We start from the raw sequence: 15,997 nt of genomic DNA on the forward strand, positions 1-15,997 counted from the left end.
CCTCACAGAGGATGAGGCCAGTCTCTATATGTTGTAAAATCTTACAGAAATCTCCCTCCTGGCCCAGATGAAATTATGTTTTTTTTTACCTTCTCACCATGTGATGGTTAATCAGAGACTGAACTCTCACTAGCCTGGTGGTTAGCCTGGGCAAGTGTGAAATTCTTACTGCTTCTCACATAAAAACACACACCTACATGCACGGTGACACACACACACACACGCACGCACACCTACACACACACAGCAAGGCGCTGCTCTGGTGCTGATCTTTGTTGCCTTTCCTTAAAGCCAGCTGACTCCTCCTCGTCCTCCTCCTCTTCGCCCTCCTCCTCCTCCTCTTCCTCCTCTCACCCCCCTGTGGTAAGGCCAATGGTACGCTCCGACGGTAACCTCGTCCGCCTCCCTACCTCCTCCATCATACCTCCATCCCTCCATCCTTACATCCCTCCTTCTGCTACGCCATCCATGGTATGATCCAAAACTTTTGGCTTCTCATTGGTCCTGTCATCTCCTCTCTGTCGCTCCTGCTTTCATCTGCAGCATGTCCAGAGTAACATTTATATAGCTGTTCTTTGTACTTTTTATGTTTTCATATATATGTATGGTGAAGGACACTGTATTGTGTAGACGTTGTTTAACTGGAGTCTTGTGACTTTTCCTTGAGTGGCTATTGTTGTTGCCATGGCGCCCGCTGCCCCCACCTCCCCCATGGCTTGCAATCTGCCATCCCTTCCCTTTTGGGTTTGGTATCTTTAGTGGTTTGTCATTGATGCAAGCCATTGTGGTCACGCTATCACGCTGTCTCTCTTTCTTCCACTCTTCTCCACTGGCCTACCATCTATGTATCTATCTATCTAATTATCTGTCTATCTATCTATCTATGTCTATCTATCTATCTATCTGTCTATCTATCTATCTGTCTATCGACCTCTTTACCTATCTGCCTGTCTGTGAGTCAGTCTATTTGTTTGGATGTCTCTTAGTAATTCAAACTATTCTTCATCTTCAGTCTCTCTCTCTTTCTCTGTTACACTTACTGTCACTGTATCTCTTTCGCTCACTGCCCCCACTCTCTCAATGGTGCAATGGTGCCCACTGTGGTCCAGTTGTGGTATTACATGCAGTACAAAATTTTGATTTACACTCCTCAGAACTGTGTGTCATTTTCCGCATATCTGTCAGTGGAGTTTGGGACAACTCATGTCTTAAAGTTACTTGTCAACACTACAGCAGAAATATGTGACTTCTCCCTGTTAAAGGCAACTCAGTGTTATTATCCCAGAATTATGGAAAGGTCAAATTTGTGTAATGAATTTCCTAAACTTTTATTTCTGTTCATCATTTTGGAAACATATTCTGTTGAAAAGTAACATGTGATATCTGTTATCCCAAACTGCAGTAAGATGTGTGGAGAATGGCAAGTTCTTATTCGGAGCAAACTGTGTATTCTCTGTGGGATTAGCATCAAGAATTGATGGCTTCTTGGAAAAACACAAATGGCAAAAAAAGATTCACAGGTCAGAGAGGTTGATGTTGTGCTTTTTGGGTCTCACTTAATTATTACAGTGAAGACGTGTAATATGGCGCTGTGCTGGTTATATTGTTATGGTAGAAATGCTGCATTGTATGCGGTTAAGTAATTTCTATTATATAGTGGTGTATTTGTGTCGAAGTTTTTTCCTTGTTATTTTTTGCATAGCTGTTATAGTTGCTGATGATTTGGTACCTGTATGAACTGGTGTCTTTGACCTGAAATGATTAATCAGCTGTTTGAGATGTAATTGTGAATAACACACCGGGTTCTTAGCTGCTGTATTAACTGCATTGTGCTTTATACAGATCCTGATGTTGCCTTCGTTATTCTGTCTTTTTGTCCCAGAGAACGAGGAGCAGCATTATAAATAAATAAATCTGTATTAGAATAGCACTCAGCAAGATGGCTGAATATTTCATCATGGAGTTATTTCCTGTGGATGACTTCTGGGACAATAGACAGTTAGAAAGCTACAGTGTCTCTCAACCTTGTGCCTAAGAACTTTGATCAGGCTTATTTTGAAGTATACCAAATAATGGATTCTTTAAATGCCTTGAGAGGCAAAATATTTTATGCAAATAAAAGGATTGCGTGGGTGAATACAGTTTCTAGAAGATCTAGTAAACAGAAGGTAGAGATGAAGAGATTTGCCACCCATGAAAATATAATTTTGTACCTGGCAGTGGGCAGTATATCTTTATCTTTATCTCTATCTTTACCTGAACATCACCTTTGGATTGTTTCTCTAGGTGGCCAGTTTCTTTGTGGCAGACAAACAATTAGCCTGCCTGCATGATTTATTGAAACAGGAGTCTGCCTGCAGGCTAGGATTTTTGTACTGTATCTGTTTTGAATTGTTATCAGTGATTTATGGAAGAGCTTACCTCCATCAATGGAATTCTTTCTGGCCCAGTCTCAGTTATTAGAATTTTAGTCCATACTGGTGCAGAATAACCAAATCCTTCATCTCCGCTACATGATTTTCTTCAGGGGATCATAAAGTGTTTTAATGCTTATTTGATAAATGTCATTGCAGCGCTGGGTTGGCTTGTAATTGGATATGGAAACAACAACCGAGAATTCTTTTGTCGCTATTATTGTGACACTAATGAGGTGAGGTAGAAGGAACAGCAGAGTGTTGTGACTTCAAGAACCACAGGAGCTGTTTTGGTTTAGATGTTTCAATTAGCTTCCTTTAATGTGATCACTGTAAAGTAACTTTGACTTGTCTGACGGTTAATATACAGTTTATAAGGAGAAACAGGGGCAGTTGATCTGTTGATCTCTTTGTTGCCAAGTGATTTTTCCATGAAGCCACAAAAATAAGCATGATTGCCCGATTCTCTCCCAGATCTCTTTTGTCAGTTGATTTTGATGGGATTTTGTAGGACGCAGATTTCCATTTATTAATTCAGTGTGTGTGTGTGTGTGTGTGTGTGTGTGTGTGTGTGTGTGTGTGTGTATATGTGTGTGTGCGTGCGTGCGTGCGTGCGCGTGTGTGTGTGTGTGTCATGTATATTTACATCCACATGTACGTGTGGGTGGGAATATGCATACAAATGTTTGTACGTCTGCATTTCCACATATGTCTGTGTGTGCGTGTTTGTGTGTCTGTATGATCATTTTTACCCATGTGTGTGAATGTGTGTGTGTGTGTTTCCCTCCCTTGCCTATCTGCATGTGTCCCCATGCGTCCTGTGTTTTTTCTTAAAAAAAAAAAAAAAAACACCAAACCCCACCAAAAGGGACTGCAGAACTCTGAAGAGAACGCCAGGATCTCCATCACCTTCTTCCGGCTGTTCCGCGTGATGAGGCTGGTGAAGCTGCTGTCTCGCGGGGAAGGGATTCGGACCCTGCTGTGGACCTTCATCAAATCCTTCCAAGTGAGGGGAGAACCGGACACAACATGCTAGAGCAGGGGGTTGGGTTTACACAGGACATAAATGGCAGAGGAAAAGTGGTGCTTTAACCCTAATGTGACCCTGATGCCCTTATTTGGAGACCATAGTTCTATTTAAACTAGACCCCAAACTGACCCCAGAACAGTTTTTAACAGATTTTATGATCTAGTCAAAGTGATTTTGAAGACTGTATGCCAGTTGCAGGTGTTACAATGTCCTACTTTCAACAAGGCGATTATATGCAATATTAACTCAGAGTAGACTCATTTAATGTTTATAAATATAAATCTTGTTGTAATTTCAGATCTGAGTCACATGGAGCTAAAATGTCCTTGTTCTTGTGTAAATCCAGCCTAGTGGAGTCTCACAAGCCACCTTTCCTTTCCTTGCCTCATCCCTCCTCATCTCCACCTCCTACTTGTTAAGGAGGTCAGGTGGATGGGACACATGAGTGTTTTGTCTGTTTACCTACAATATGATGAGGGAGGAGGGAAAGAAAGAGGGAAGGTGTGAGGTAACGGAGAGGAGGTTTAGGAGTCTCAGAGGCAGGGTGGGACGTAGGGACATGAAGTTGGGAAACAGGCAGGAACTCAAAAACCTTAAACACCAGTCCCCCTCTCCTGTCTGTTCTCGTCTTTCTCCATATCTTCTTCTTCTTCTACTCTTTTTACTCTCGAACACCCTACAACTAACCCCTGAGAGCTCACCATTCCCTTTAGGCGGGTTAAGCAGTAGTTAAGTTTAACAAAGCACTCCACCAAAAAATGAAATCATTTGATAGAGAGTTATGGGGACATGAAAATAATCTGCTCTCTCTCTTGTGTTAGCTGAGACGGGCCACTTCATGCAATAGTGCATTCAGTGAAATTTGAAACATTGGCGATACAGCAAAAAACAGATTCATGGTTCTCAAGTTTATAATCATGACCGGTTGTGAAAATGTTACTGTACTTAACACAAATAAGCTTTTTAAATCTTACTGTGTCCTTTATCACTCTTTCATATATCAGTGGTTTACATATTAACTTAGTTTTTCATTTATCTGTCATGATTTGGTCCTGCTCTCCCAGGCACAAGGGCAAAATTAGCCAGGAGCTCAGTTCCACACAGTTGACCAGGTGTGTAAATATAGAAGACAAACTTGTTCCGGCCATGTTTGGTTCATGTACAATATGTTGGGACTGGTCTCCTGACCAAACTCAGAGAGCAGTTTGTATTTTACTGAGGTTTTTCACTCTGAAGTCAGATGATTTGTCCTGGATTGTTTTTGGTGTTGTGCCACACAGGGCTGCAGATCAGTTCACTTTCATTTCATATAGTAGCAAAATATTTTTCATATTGCACCTGCTAATCTGAAAACCTAAAAACTATGAAATTGATGTGTGAATTGAATCAACACTTTTTTTTTTTTTTTAGCAATTATCTCTTAAATCAACTGTAGACGAATTGGATGTGTGAGATTTGAATGAAAGTGAATGAACTCCAGTCTAGGTGCAGGATATTTAATGTAGACAACGTGTCACTGATGTGTCTCTCTCCTCTTCAGGCTCTGCCCTACGTAGCTCTGCTTATAGTGATGCTATTCTTCATATACGCTGTCATCGGCATGCAGGTAAGCGGTCGTTTTGTTCCCGTGTTTCCCTGCCTGTCTTGTTTTCTTCTCTCTTCATTTCTCCTTTAGCAAGCCTTTCGTCCTGTGTCTGTCCTCCTGGAGTCTTGTCATCTACAGCTCCTGTTTGGTCACATCGTCCTCCTCTTCTCCACTTTTCTTCCCCCTCTAGCTGTTGATATGTAGTTACTGTCTTTGTCTGTCTGTCCTTCTGTCTCTTCCACAAGCCGTTGTATAGTTTGTGTCACTGATGATGAGCGGGAGACACTTTGATTTGATTTGCTGGGGACAGTTGGCCTCTAATTCTGATTGACTTCCTCTTGTCAACGCTGACATCCTTTGCTGTGTGCTGTGACTACTTACTTCCCTCTTGTGCAGATGTTTGGTAAGATAGCGCTGCAGGATAACACGCAGATCAACAGGAACAACAATTTCCAGACGTTCCCTCAGGCAGTGCTGCTGCTCTTCAGGTGAGGAAGATTACTACCCTGTTCATCATCATCATAAGTATGTGCTTTTCCTCCCTCATCTTCCTCCTTCCCATTTCTCTAAATATCTACTCTTTGTTCATGGATTCAAATAAACATCTTCTGCACTCTCTGTATTATCATTCTCTTCTATTTCTCCCTTTCATTTACCCTGAAAGGTTTTGTATATTTTTACATTAGAGCTTATCACTTTATGACAGTGGTTTAATTAAATGCCAAGGTATCTGTAAGTGTCAAGCTGTAACTTCAGTTGATTCTGTGTGAAAATGTTCTGTCAGTTTGTGCTATGAGACCATGTTACTGTCAAGGCTCCAGCTTTAAATATGTAGAAGTCATCCCCATAATATCACCAATGATCTGATGTAGATTCGACAGTTACTCAGCATCTTCAGCGGCGTCCAAACTCTGTCCACCTCCATGTTCAATAGTTAGCTAATGTTGTAAACTTGAAGTTGCTTTACCACAAAGTATTGTGGTCCACTGAGGAGGACACCTTCTGCACAATCATCACAGGACTGAACTGATAATACATTTAACTGCCTGAATCCACTCCCAGAAACCTCTCTGTCCCATGTGGTTGCGGCGATGGTAAGATTCCATGCAGGGAGCAAAAAAAAACCACAGAAACCAAAAAGATGGATCACATATAATTCAGTAGTATGCATTTTAAAATGATTTGATGTTTTTGTAAAAGTTTTGCCATAAAACAATAAAACGCACCATTTCTATCCTTTCAGATTCTGGACTGTCCCCTTCATGGAATATTTCATAGTATTCAGCTTCTATTCAGAGAAACTTGGATACTTCATGTCTGCTACTACATATTTAAAATCTAATCTATCTAACTAATAGATAGATAGTAGCAAACCCCACCAAAATGATTGCAAGAAACAGTAAAGACAGAGTTGAAAAGCTTAATAGCACTGAAGTCTGAAGTCTGAAATCTACAGTACAATGAAATAACAAATATTTTCTTTACTTCTGCTCTGTGAATTCAGTGTATCAGGACATGAATAACCTTTTTTTATGCTGCTCACGCTCTAACACTTGTGTTTATGTGTGTATCTCTCCCTCTTTTTGTCTTTGTACCTATGTGTGTTACTATACGCTTGTGTGCTTATATGCATACGCGCACACATCCATGCATGTGTGTGTCAATGCATAAATGCACATGTGACTCCATGCTGGTGCACTGATGCCCACATGTGCGCATCTATGCATGTGTGTGCCTTTACATGTTTCTTTGGTGTATCTATATGTGTGCGTCTTTTCTGCATGCATATTTGTGTCGATCTGTGTGCATATCCGTGTGGGCGTGTGCGTGCATGTGTGCGTCTGTCAGATGTGCAACAGGCGAGGCGTGGCAGGAGATCATGCTGGCGTGCTCGCCCAATCGGCCATGTGAGAAGGGCTCAACCAACGAGAACAGCACGACCAATGAAGAATGTGGCAGCCAGTTTGCCATCATTTACTTTGTCAGCTTCTACATGCTCTGTGCCTTCCTGGTGAGTTCAGAGACAGTATGAGAAAGATTTACATTTTTACTGTAAAAGTGAAGCTGAAACCGGCTGACACCAGGCAGAATGCAAATAGCCTATTACGCAGTCCAGCAATATACTAGGTTTTGAGTTTGTCTCTGTTACATTCAGTTTTACATTTTATAGTATTTCACTGAATGACGTTAGAAGTTATAATTGGAAACAAGCAATCTCTAATGGATTACATTGATTTTCCCCAGATCATCAACCTGTTTGTGGCTGTCATCATGGACAACTTTGACTACCTGACGCGTGACTGGTCGATCCTGGGGCCGCATCATCTGGACGAATTCAAGAGGATCTGGGCTGAATATGACCCAGAAGCTAAGTAAGTTTACAGAGAACTGACAAAGTGTGTCATCAGCGTAATGATACTTTCATTAGCAGAGGTTGTGTCGAGAGTCTCTGTAATGTGACATCTGTGCTGTATTCAGGGGGAGGATAAAGCACCTTGATGTGGTGACTCTGCTCCGGAGAATCCAACCTCCCCTCGGCTTTGGAAAGCTTTGTCCCCACAGGGTGGCCTGCAAGGTAAATACACACACAGTCCCACAAATTCCTAAACATGGTCTGAGGGTTGCAGAGCTGTAGAAAATATACAGAATTTGTAGATACTTAAATTTGAGTATTCCAAATGTGTTCTCCTACTGTTTTTGTGCAGAATTAAGGCTGTTTGCCATGAATGATTAATATACAAAAAAATGTTTATGTAATGACATATAGACACTTGATAAACTCTTCCACAATGAGTCAAGTGGCACACTGACAACAGATCATACATGTAGAGAAAATATTGTCCATAGAGTCAAACTACTGTCTGCTGAAAGGGAAATTTACCTGTGCATCATTTTATTAATTGAGAATTTTGTGTGAATGTGTTTCACTGTGTTTGTGTGTGTGTGTGTGTGTGTGTGTGTGTGTGTGTGTGTGTGTGTGTGTGTGTGTGTGTGTGTGTGTGTCATCTCATGTAGCGTCTGGTGTCAATGAACATGCCTCTGAACAGCGATGGAACAGTGATGTTCAACGCCACACTGTTTGCCCTGGTCAGAACCGCACTCAGGATTAAGACAGAAGGTAAGAGACACACACACACACGAACAAACACACAAATACATAATGGTTGGCACATCATATGTACAGATCATATGTAGAGCAGAAAATAGGAATTAAATGTAATGCCATCTTGCCCGTGTTTTTATGCCTCTGCACTGTCGAGAGCTTTTTCCCCATCCAGATTTATCTTGCAAGTTTTCAAACCAGTAACCTTCTTGTCAGAAGCCTGCTTGTGCTGAGGCTTTAACACTGGCCAGGCTGTGTGCTAATGTGGTATGCTATCTTGAAAATACTACTTTGAACCTAGAGTATGTACATTGTTCGTGTGTGTGAAGGTAACCTGGAACAGGCCAATGAGGAGCTGAGAGCAATAGTGAAGAAGATCTGGAAGAGAACCAGCATGAAGCTCTTGGATCAAGTAGTGCCCCCTGCTGGTGGTATGTACCCTCTGCAACACAGCTTCATGTCTGGAATTTAGCTCATCTAAATTCTATCTAACAATAAGCACAAATATTGAAAAGGTGAACATTTTACATTTTCATTACACTACACGCTGTGATTCCAGTATTTGAAGTATAAGCCTATCCTAATTATGATATGTTTATTTCTTGCAGATGATGAAGTAACAGTCGGGAAGTTCTACGCTACCTTCCTCATCCAGGAATATTTCCGCAAGTTTAAGAAGAGGAAAGAACAAGGGCTGGTAGCCAAGGTGCCCCCCAAAACTGCCCTCTCTCTGCAGGTAAACAAACACACAGGAGTTTTGTTTTCCCTTGCTCATAAATCTGTACATATTTAATACATTGCCAGGACTTTCAGAAAACAGTGGTAGAGTTTTGAAATTGTGACTGCGATCACGAAATGATTAAAGAAGGGTGGGGTGGGGGGGGTATGTAGGAGGCTTCTTGTTGTGAACTAAAGAAAGGAAAAATACAGAGGCTGTGTTTCAGGGTTTTAACAGCAAAATAGACATGTGGGTCACTGTGTTATTCCATGATAAGTGCAACACTTTGTGGTGTTTGGTCTGTGCGTAGGCGGGCCTGCGGACGTTGCATGATATTGGACCAGAGATTCGGAGGGCCATCTCTGGAGACCTGACAGTGGAGGAGGAGCTGGATAAAGGCCTGAAGGAGCCCGTGTCGGCTGCATCCGAGGACGATATCTTCAGGGTAAAGGTCGGATACACACACCCTCACTCACTCTCCAGAGAGAGAGAGAGAGAAAGAGAGAGAGAGAGAGCGAGAGATGATCAGCGTCCAGCTTGAAGCCACATTATTGCTTCATGCACATACACATACATGCTTGCATATGCTCAGAGGATCAAAAAGCCTCATTTTCCACCACATACTGTAGCTTGGCTTCCAGTCGCTGCAGATACTGGAAATTTTGGGATTTGTCATCACTTGGGTTGTGAATGAACCACAAATTACAAACAATATTATTTTACGAAACAAAACCGTTTAATCAAACACACAGTAATATTGCATCAAATTGAGCACTGGAACTGTAGGCCACACATACATACACACACACACACACACACACAGACAGACAGAGCTTCTACTGCGCCTTTGCTGAGAGGGTGAGTTAAGCTAGTTACCAGCTTTCCATTTTCACCGTCATTGCTACATTCATATGCTCCGCTTTGTGTGCCGCAGTATTTTGTTACATTTGAATATAATAGGTAACAGAGATAAACTGAAATAGGTGCCTCTACTTAGTTTTGAGAAACAATAACTATCTGAATAGGAATTAAAATCAGACCAATCCTCTTGTAGCTAACTTATATTAAACAATATTGAGATTTTAGATCAAAATTTAGTGTCTGATGCATTCAGTTTCATCATTATGGCTCTATGTCAAGGATTTCATCTGTTCAAAATAAATCTTGAATGTCGTTTGGATACATTGCAAATAATACCTCTCCTTGGTTTTTTCACAAAAGGTCTTTGCTTTGCATATTCATCATGGCTGAGTAAAGTTTTGTCGCTGTCAGCAGTGAATGTGACAGTCATAATTCTGAGTGTAGTAAGATATAAAGAGATTTCGACTAAGCATTATTTTAACTTCCTGTATTTTTCCACTGTTCTCATCTTCTCTTCTCTTCTCTTCTCTTCTCTTCTCTTCTCTTCTCTTCTCTTCTCTTCCCTTCTCGTTTCACCTTTCTGCCTCTCCATCTTTTTCTCCCTTACTTATATTTTGCCCTCTCTCCTCTCACGCCACAGCGTACGGGTGGGTTATTCGGCAACCATGTCAACTACTACAACCAGAGTGATGGCCGCGGGTCCTTCCCTCAGTCCTTCACTACCCAGCGCCCTTTGCATATCAGCCAGAAGGGCTCACCTTGCGAAGGCGAAAGCCCGTCCCACGAGAAGCTCATGGACTCGACCACTTTCACCCCTTCCTCTTACTCCTCATCAGGCTCCAACGCCAACATAAACAATGCCAACAACACCGGCATGGCCGGGGTGGCAACCCAGGGCATCAGCCGATTCCCAAGCCCGTCTATAAGCACTGTGGATGGGCACACAGGACAGCCACTCACCCCCATCCTGCTGCCAAGATCTGCGTGGTGCTTTCCTCCAAAGAGGTGAGTACAGGTCAGGTAGCAGGTTACATCTGAGGATTTTCTTTTATATAAGCAGTGTTTTTGAGTCTTTTATTTCACTCTTACCTACTCTTTGAATTGAGACAAGAATTATTGTTTGTTTCACTTCCTGACCACCATTACAGATATTTATCCAGCTAGCTAACATAATAAACAACATGACATTTCAGTATGGACATAATTGGTTCTTCTATGGCCTTCACTTTCTTTTTCCTTCCTTCTCTCTTTCCCCATCTTTTGTTTCTGGTGGCAAGCAGGACGTGTTTTTATGACAACCTCATGCGGTATGTTGCCAGGGGACAGAGAGAAAAAGAGTGTGTGTGTGTGTGTGTGTGTGTGTGTGTGTGTGTGTGTGTGTGTGTGTGTGTGTGTGTGTGTGTGCGTATGAGTGTTGTGTTAGTCCCCTAAGTGAGTGTAAAAAGGTTTTCATGATGCTATACAAAATGGCATAGCTGTCACGGTGCTATAGTGACACTTGTTGCCATGCAAATAATGCTTTAGTTGCTATAGCAAAAGCCAGGCTACATGCTGCTACTATAAAATCTGCTCCCAAAGCCATAGATAGACTGTTTGGTGCAACGTGGCCAAACTTTTCCTATCGAGGGCTCCTATGTTTAATTGTATTTTAAGGCAGGTCTGGGTTAGACACAACGTCAGCTCTTTGTCCATAATTTCTGTTGAAACTTTAACATGTGGAAACATCTGAAAGCTCATACTTTCAAACTACATCTGCTGTTTTGAGTAGAATAGCTCACTGCGTTTGCAGTATAATTGTTGAAAGCGTAGTTAAAACACAGCACACTGCTCTGGGCTAACTAAAGTTGTGTTGTGATGGCAGTAGATTACGGGAACTAGGGTTGGTGTATCAGTCCATCTGTTTATCATTTGGTCCATCCAACTCTTTGGTCCAGAGCAGGCTATCTTGACAATTAGCACCTATATTTCCATGAAATATGCTTTAAATGTTGAGAAATTTGAGCTTGACCAATACTTTTGTGTATGACAAGGTGTCGTGAAAATCTTCATGGCAGCTCTCAGATCAAAGATATCAATCTAATGGGCAGATAGCCATGAAATTTGAGTAGATACATGCAGATTTTAACAGCTGTGTGACTTACTATTAGCACCACCCTCAGGACAAAATTGACACTTTAAGTCATAGTACTGGTAAGGCTATAAGAATAAAATTATTTTCCTTCTACGTTCTGCTTGGTTATAGTTAATGAGACAAGAGAATTTAACTCATGCTCCTGCTTAGATAGTAAGTGACCTAGATTAAAGTTCTGCATTACAGACAAAGCAAAGTATAAGCTTTCCAATGCATCATCTGCACTGCATCATTTGATTTATTTAATTTAGCGACAGGATAACCTCCATCCAGCTCCCAAGTGGAGTTAGCTTCAACAAAGTCATCCAGAACAGTTTAAGTCATGTTTTAATCAAATGCTATTCTAACCCAGAGTTTGCTGTGGAGCCCTGAAAAAGCTGTGGACTAAAGGGACATCTTGACATTTAGAAATTCGATTCTATTTTTCTCCACCTGGCACTTCTGAGGAGATGTTTATGTGATGATGACGGAAAACAAATAAATAACAATAGTTGCATTTGTAAGTATTCCTCATTAAAAATAATGAGCACTGCTAACTGCAAGCAAGTAAGCAGTTTGTTATGACTCTTAATCTGAAACACAACCATCAACAGATGGTTTCAGGAAGCTGACGTGTTGTAGCTTTTAGGCAAACAATCTGGTGAAGAAGAAAAGATTAAAATTCAAATGTCAGAATGTCTCCTTCAAGCTTAAGTCTGGAGTATGAAATAGATGTGGACAGAAAGGGTGACATGACATCTTTGCAATACAAAGAGAATACATCTTAATACAGATTACATACAGAGTTTAGATTTAGTTTGTTTCTAAGGAAAAAAACACAGTCAACCAAGAATTTAGCAACAAAGAACAAGTATTGGCACAGCGTTAGATTGTCTTGAGTTTTCTGCTAACACAATTTTCTCCAGGTCAGCATGTCAGCATTGCATCCACTTTATAAGAGATGAGTAGAAAAGACAGCATCTGATTTCTTACACTTTATTGGCCCTCGTTTTAGATGATGAGAACAGCATAATAAGCACCTGTTTAATTTCCCAGTAGGCCTACATTAAAAGCATTGGCATTAGCTGCTACGAGTCATCATCTTGTCTGTCCTGATCTTTGTTTTTGAAAGATGTCTGCACCTTAGTCGTGCTATCAGATTGTCATATTCCAGGTGTTGCCTTTAATGCTTTTTACCATTTTGCTTTAACAAAATAGTTGTGATTTCCACCTGCTTCTCCTTCTTATCCTCTAGCCTTTTCCTCTTCTCCCTCACCCTCTTTCCTTTTCCTACATGCAGTAGTTAAGCCTCAGTTGGCTTTTCAGTCTCTCCTCATAAGCTCCTCTTTGAGTTTTTTGCTAATCAGCTGCTTCTTTTTTTCTGTGTGTTTATGTTTACATCTGTCCTCCTATTTGTCTACCTGTTCTCCGTCTGTGGTCTGTGTTTATGTTCATTTTGTTTGTTTGTTGGCTTTTTTTGTTTGTGTGCTTGGTTGTTTGCAGCTCGGACTCAAGTGACAGCCGTCTGCCAATCATACGAAGAGGGGAGGGGTCAACGGAGGAGACTTACGATGAGAGCTATGGCGAGGACAGGGAGTACCATGAGGATGACCACTCGCTCTCCTCTGACATGTACTGCTGATGAACACCCAGACAATTTCGTTTTTATCACCTGCATGTCCAAATTTATTTATTTATTATTTATTTATCATTAATTCCTCTTTGTGAATCTGTGTGACATAAGGCTGGTGTATCATGATGACACGTGTAAGCAGTTGACTCCCATGGAGGAAGGAGAGGAGGTAGAGGACAGAAGAGGAGGAGGATGGCAGTCTCCCAGGAGAGTCTTCCTCTGCCCCACTTCTCTGGGTAAGTAGACACACACACATAGGTAAAAATCTTTCCTACCGATTGTCTGTTCATATGAATTCAGTGACTACTTAATTTACACATTTGTGCATGCTGTGTATTTGTATATTTGTGGTGTGGTTGTCAGGGCGGAGATCGTCCTTCCATCTGGAGTGTCTTAGGAGACAGTCAAGGCCAGACGTGTCCCAGAAGACGGCTGTACCCTTGCACCTTGTACATCATCAGGTAGAATATAATAAAGTCAAAAATACAATTAGATGAACATAAACAGGTTGTAAATGTAATATGTGAAGTTGAACACCCAGCCGTGCTGAGCTCAGCAGACATAATCCTCCCTCCCTACTCCTCTCTGACTCTCTCGCTCTGCTCTCTCCTCCTCCTCCAGGCGCTGGCAGTGGCAGGGTTGAGTCCTCTGCTAAGAAGGAGTCACTCACCTACCCTCTTCAGTCGGCTGTGCTCTACACCTCCAGCCAGTCCCACAGGTATACTGCATCCTGTGCACACATCAAAGGCCAAAAAGCTGTTTGTCAAGTACTGGCAAAAACGTTGTATCACATTTCCTCTGCAAGGACATTCAAACATTAACTTAATAAAAAAAAAACAGCTTGTTGAATCAAGAATAGTGAACCTTGAATTGCATGTTTCACTTGTCATGTTGCAGCTTTGTCATTGTACATGTTGAGATTGGGTGGTCTCTTAAATGTTGTTTCTCTTATCTTTGTTTTTCTAGCTCATGGCAGTGATGCCTCCTACCAGCGAGTGCCCTCTCTGAGGTTAGAGGGCTCCAACTCCCATGAAAAGCTCAATACCAGCCTGCCCTCTGTCAACTGTGGGCCCTGGTAAGACTAAGAACACAGACAAGAACCGCTACAAGTCACAGTGCAAGCCCAAGTAACAGTTGATATGAATGATATTATGGGCGCCATATTTTTTTAATTAAACAAATGTGTTGCCCCTAGGTACAGTGACAGTAATGGGAACAGCCGGGGGCCTAGTCCTAGTCCCACCCCCAGCGTGTCAGTGTCCAATCAAAGAGCACCACGGCCAGTGTCGCTCACAGTACCCTCGCTACTGGGAAAAGACTCCAGCACGCTGTGTCACGGCAGTGCAGGCAGTCTGGTGGAGGCGGTGAGTGTGTGTGTGTACAGGATGGAGATGGTTACTTTCTCATCATTAATATACCACCACCCTTTCAAATTTTCTCCAACTACATTAAGCCTTTTTTGTCTCACTCCATTCCTCCATTTCTCTCATATTCCACCCCTCCCTTTTCCATTCCTCTTTTTCCCCATTTCCCTCTCAAGGTGCTAATATCAGAGGGTTTGGGTCATTTCGCTCAGGACCCATCATTCATCGAGGCGACCAAAGCCGAGTTAGCTGACGCCTGTGACATGACCATCGAGGAGATGGAACACGCCGCCAACAACATTCTCAACGGCAACACCACCACAAACGCTACATCCAGCACCTCCTCCACCTCCCAGCACAGCCCCAACGGCAACCTCCTCCCCTTCCACACAGCAGCAGCAGCAACGCACAGGGACCGAGTGGTCAGCTTGAGTCCCAGCGAGGGCGGGGGAGAGGCCGGAGGAAGCAGAGGCTCCATCCACGGGCCATCCTCTGTGGAGGAGCGGCAGGAGCTGCTAGCAGGGGGCAGAGGACGAGAAGAGGAGGAGGAAGAGGCGGAAGAAAGGGAGGAGGGGCACCACAGAAGCTCAGTTGTGATTGGAGCAGCGCGGCAGAGGAACAGCGGGCTGTTGGAGGACGAGGATATGGAGTGTGTGACGAGTTTGTAGGAGTCTGCTCAACGGGTTTGATCGGCCAACTGGCCCCTCTGACATCATCAGAGACTGACGCTTGTCAGTGCTGGGAAACAGCGCCGCGGCTGGCTCTGTCTGTCCCCACCCCTCACACACACATACATACACATACATACACACACACACACACACACACACTGTCTGCCTCTCTGCCAGACATACCCGCTCTGGACAATGGCGGCCAGTGACACAATCTTAAACACCTGGTTACAACTTTGTTGGTTTAAATGAGTTTGTATGTGCGTGAATGTTTGTAGTAAAGTGTACCACACTATACTCTATACTATCTGAGTGTATGCTTGTGTGTGTGTGTGTGTGTGTGTGTGTGTGTGTGTGTGTGTGTGTGTTTGGTCTATAATTTTCTCTATTTGTACGTATACGTGTGTACGTGTGTTCTCCACACGTGTCTGAGTGTGTCTCTAAAGTGCCTCACAGTTTTATCATGTCCTCAAAGTGTGAAGAGCAGAAAAGTAGAGACAAGCAAAAA

General features: G+C 42.5%; 1 protein-coding gene across 1 annotated transcript in view; it reads left to right on the forward strand.

The window, feature by feature from the left end:
- Positions 1 to 15,997, forward strand: part of cacna1c (calcium channel, voltage-dependent, L type, alpha 1C subunit) — a gene marked incomplete at its 5' end in the record, with an annotated part of 126,866 nt that extends 110,869 nt beyond the window's left edge. Inside the window, 18 exons of the mRNA XM_087175401.1 lie at positions 3,292 to 3,420; positions 4,985 to 5,050; positions 5,426 to 5,517; positions 6,878 to 7,040; positions 7,274 to 7,401; positions 7,508 to 7,604; positions 8,045 to 8,147; positions 8,462 to 8,563; positions 8,741 to 8,868; positions 9,161 to 9,295; positions 10,277 to 10,716; positions 13,325 to 13,453; positions 13,566 to 13,690; positions 13,818 to 13,915; positions 14,076 to 14,172; positions 14,421 to 14,529; positions 14,650 to 14,818; positions 14,995 to 15,997. Coding sequence (XP_087031527.1) covers positions 3,292 to 3,420; positions 4,985 to 5,050; positions 5,426 to 5,517; positions 6,878 to 7,040; positions 7,274 to 7,401; positions 7,508 to 7,604; positions 8,045 to 8,147; positions 8,462 to 8,563; positions 8,741 to 8,868; positions 9,161 to 9,295; positions 10,277 to 10,716; positions 13,325 to 13,453; positions 13,566 to 13,690; positions 13,818 to 13,915; positions 14,076 to 14,172; positions 14,421 to 14,529; positions 14,650 to 14,818; positions 14,995 to 15,486 — 2,802 coding nt within the window. The remainder of the gene's footprint in view (positions 1 to 3,291; positions 3,421 to 4,984; positions 5,051 to 5,425; positions 5,518 to 6,877; positions 7,041 to 7,273; positions 7,402 to 7,507; positions 7,605 to 8,044; positions 8,148 to 8,461; positions 8,564 to 8,740; positions 8,869 to 9,160; positions 9,296 to 10,276; positions 10,717 to 13,324; positions 13,454 to 13,565; positions 13,691 to 13,817; positions 13,916 to 14,075; positions 14,173 to 14,420; positions 14,530 to 14,649; positions 14,819 to 14,994) is intronic.

The sequence above is a fragment of the Seriola lalandi genome, unplaced genomic scaffold (genome assembly GCF_002814215.2).
Source record: "Seriola lalandi dorsalis isolate HSWRI2012SDOR001 ecotype SW California unplaced genomic scaffold, Sedor1 jcf7180002054467, whole genome shotgun sequence".
Classification (NCBI taxonomy): domain Eukaryota; kingdom Metazoa; phylum Chordata; class Actinopteri; order Carangiformes; family Carangidae; genus Seriola; species Seriola lalandi.